Source organism: Aulonocara sp. 'chitande type north' Nkhata Bay, linkage group LG5, assembly GCF_057382095.1.
Source record: "Aulonocara sp. 'chitande type north' Nkhata Bay isolate Kocher_YH1m ecotype deep benthic linkage group LG5, A_spYH_male_GT1.1, whole genome shotgun sequence".
NCBI lineage: Eukaryota > Metazoa > Chordata > Actinopteri > Cichliformes > Cichlidae > Aulonocara > Aulonocara sp. 'chitande type north' Nkhata Bay.
The window spans coordinates 44,726,730-44,729,488 of record NC_141348.1 but is presented as its reverse complement, the minus strand read 5'-3'; the positions used below and the strand labels follow the sequence as shown (position 1 = coordinate 44,729,488).

Sequence of the window (2,759 nt, the reverse complement as noted above, 5' to 3'; positions counted from 1 at the left end):
CTGCTGATGCAGTAAATCCTGAGAATACAGACAAAGTGTTTCCTGCAAAAAGGCCTGAATTAAATCACCAAGTACTCAAATCACACGTTACATAAACCGCATCTTTAAACGAAACGTTGGTGGAAACGAGACGCTGAACACACGTCAGTGATCACCACACCGCTGCTGCAGATTTTCCACTCTGATAACTGTGGAATGAAAGAAACCTGACCTGCAGGTAACAGAAGCATTCATGTGATCTCACAGAGCTCCGCCCTCACCTGTCTCGCCTGCCGTAAAACAGAAAGCAGGTTGTTATTCTAACCAAAGACACAGACGGACAGACTGAGCTTCAGCTGCTGATGCTCCACAGTGAAGGCTCACGGGGATTTCCATTTATCAGTAGCTTGTGTCGTGCAGCTTCGTGCCACATGGAGAACAGGTTCTGTGGTTTGTGTCTCATGCAGTGACAATAAAGGCATTCATTCAGCAGCAGAGGAGGGAGGGGAACCAGGACTGACTGTACTTCCTGTCTGCTGCTTCCAGCCTCACTCGGAGACTCCATGGCTTCCAGATCAGAGGAGGATCTGTGCTGTCCGATCTGTCGCGACATCTTCAGAGATCCCGTTCTTCTGTCGTGCAGCCACAGCTTCTGTAAAGACTGTCTGAGGAGATGGTGGAGAGAGAAGCCAACACAGGAGTGTCCGATGTGTCAGAAAAGATCTTCGAGGGTGGATCCACCGGTTAGTCTGGTGCTGAAGAACCTGTGTGAGTCGTTTGTAGAGAGGAGAGATCAGAGAGCTTCAGAGGATCTCTGCAGTCTGCACTCTGACAACGAGCAGACGAAGCACAGCGACCACACGTTCAAGCCCATCGATAAAGCTGCACAACAACACAAGAATGACCTTCAGGAAACTGTGGAAGCTTTAAAGCAGAAGTTAAAGGTCTGTGAAGAAGTCCAGGTGAACTTTGATCAAACAGCAGGACACATTAAGGCCCAGGCCCGACGCACAGAGAGGAAGATTAGGGAGCAGTTTAAGAAGCTTCACCAGTTTCTAGCAGAGGAAGAGGAGGCCAGGCTGACCGTGCTGTGGGAGGAAGAGGAGCAGAAGAGCTGGATGATGAAGGAGAAGATGGAGGCTCTGAGCAGAGAGATAGCAGCTCTTTCAGACACAATCAGAGCCACAGAGGAGGAGCTGAGAGCTGAAGACGTCTCATTCCTGCACAACTACAAGGCTGTGGTGGAAAGAGCCCAGCGCTGCCCCCTGCTGGATGATCCACAGCTGCCCCCGGGAGCTCTGATAGACCAGGCCAAACACCTGGGCAACCTGACCTTCAGCATCTGGAACAACATGAAGTATATGGTCTCCTACACTCCTCTGATCCTGAACCCAAACACTGCAAACCCTGAACTGACCCTGTCCGAGGATCTGAGCAGCGTGAGGGTGGGTGGGCTGCAGCAGCTCCCCGATAATCCAGAGAGGTTTGATCATCTCTGCTTCGTCCTGAGCTCTCAGGGCTTCACCTCAGGGGCCCACAGCTGGGTGGTGGAGGTTGGAGACTGCGGACACTGGGGACTGGGCGTGTTAGCGGAGTCCGTCCGGAGGAAGGGACCCATACGCTCTGGATTTGGTGGAATAGGATTCAATCAAGGTGAATACTCAGCTCGCTCAGGATCTGCTGCCCCCACCGTCCTGCAGCTGCAGAAGAAGCTCCAGAGGATCCGAGCGAGTCTGGACTGGGACGGAGGACAGCTGTCGTTCTCTGACGCTGACACTGACACACACATACACACCTTCACACACACTTTCACGGACAGGATGTTTCCCTTCATCAGCATCGGGGATAAAGTCCCAGTGAAGACTCTTCCCGTGAAGCTGTCGGTGGATCGGAGCTATTAAACCAAACGACACGTGACCCCGTCTGAGCCCGGAGGGAGGAGTGTGTGTCTGCTGGACAGGTTTGTTCTCGTATTAACTCATGTTGCTGTGTATAAGCCTGTGTGTGGATCAGCAGCTCATCTGTCACTGTTCACCTGAACCGTCCTCTCAGCAGCCTCTGTCCACAGACTGTAAATAAAAGAGCTCAGCTAATGTGACCTCTGACCTCTTCACTTGTTCTCAGACAGCTGACACTGCACACACACACACACACACACACACACACACACACACACACACACACACACACACACACACACACAGAGCCTTGGCCTCACCTGACACGGCACCTGAGGGTGGAGGGCTCAGAGGGCTCATTCAGAGGCCCCTCCTCCTCTGTGCGACTCTCGTGTTACGGCTCGCTCTTGGCCTGACCCCGCCCCCGTGGGAGGCGCTGACATGAGCTGCTGTCACAGGGCACACCTATCTCCACCACACGAACATGGCGACTCATTCAAATAAGACATTTGAAATCTGAGACGGTGCTTCTCAGAGTCAAATCCACAGTCAGCAGCCGTCACAGCTGCAGGCAGCTCGCTCCAAGCTGCACTCACCTCCGACCTGTGTTTCTTTCTCCGCCCTTCCTGGCAGGTACTAAGAGCTTTCCTGTGCAAGGACCTGACACGTAATAATCTCAGGCAGCTTTTCGGAGAGGTGAGGCCAAGATTGGTGGGCAGCTGGGATCAAGGTGGCAATCGCTTACTTCCTGACGTTCTTCTTTCCTGCAGTTTCTCCTCCAGCGAAGGTGTGACAAACGGCTTTCTCTGCTGCCGCAGGAAATACAGCTCTCCAGCCACCTCAATGAGTCATGAAGGAAAGATGGCGGAGTGCCTCGGGAGC

General features: G+C 53.0%; 1 protein-coding gene across 1 annotated transcript; it reads left to right on the top strand.

Annotated features, from left to right (window-relative positions):
• The first annotated feature begins 393 nt into the window (after positions 1 to 393).
• On the top strand, positions 394 to 2,129 carry LOC147331448 (nuclear factor 7, brain-like). Its single transcript, XM_086294355.1, has one exon. It carries the CDS (start codon positions 543 to 545, stop codon positions 1,878 to 1,880), a length of 1,338 nt encoding a protein of 445 aa, XP_086150481.1. The 5' UTR covers positions 394 to 542; the 3' UTR covers positions 1,881 to 2,129.
• The last annotated feature ends 630 nt before the right edge of the window (positions 2,130 to 2,759 follow it).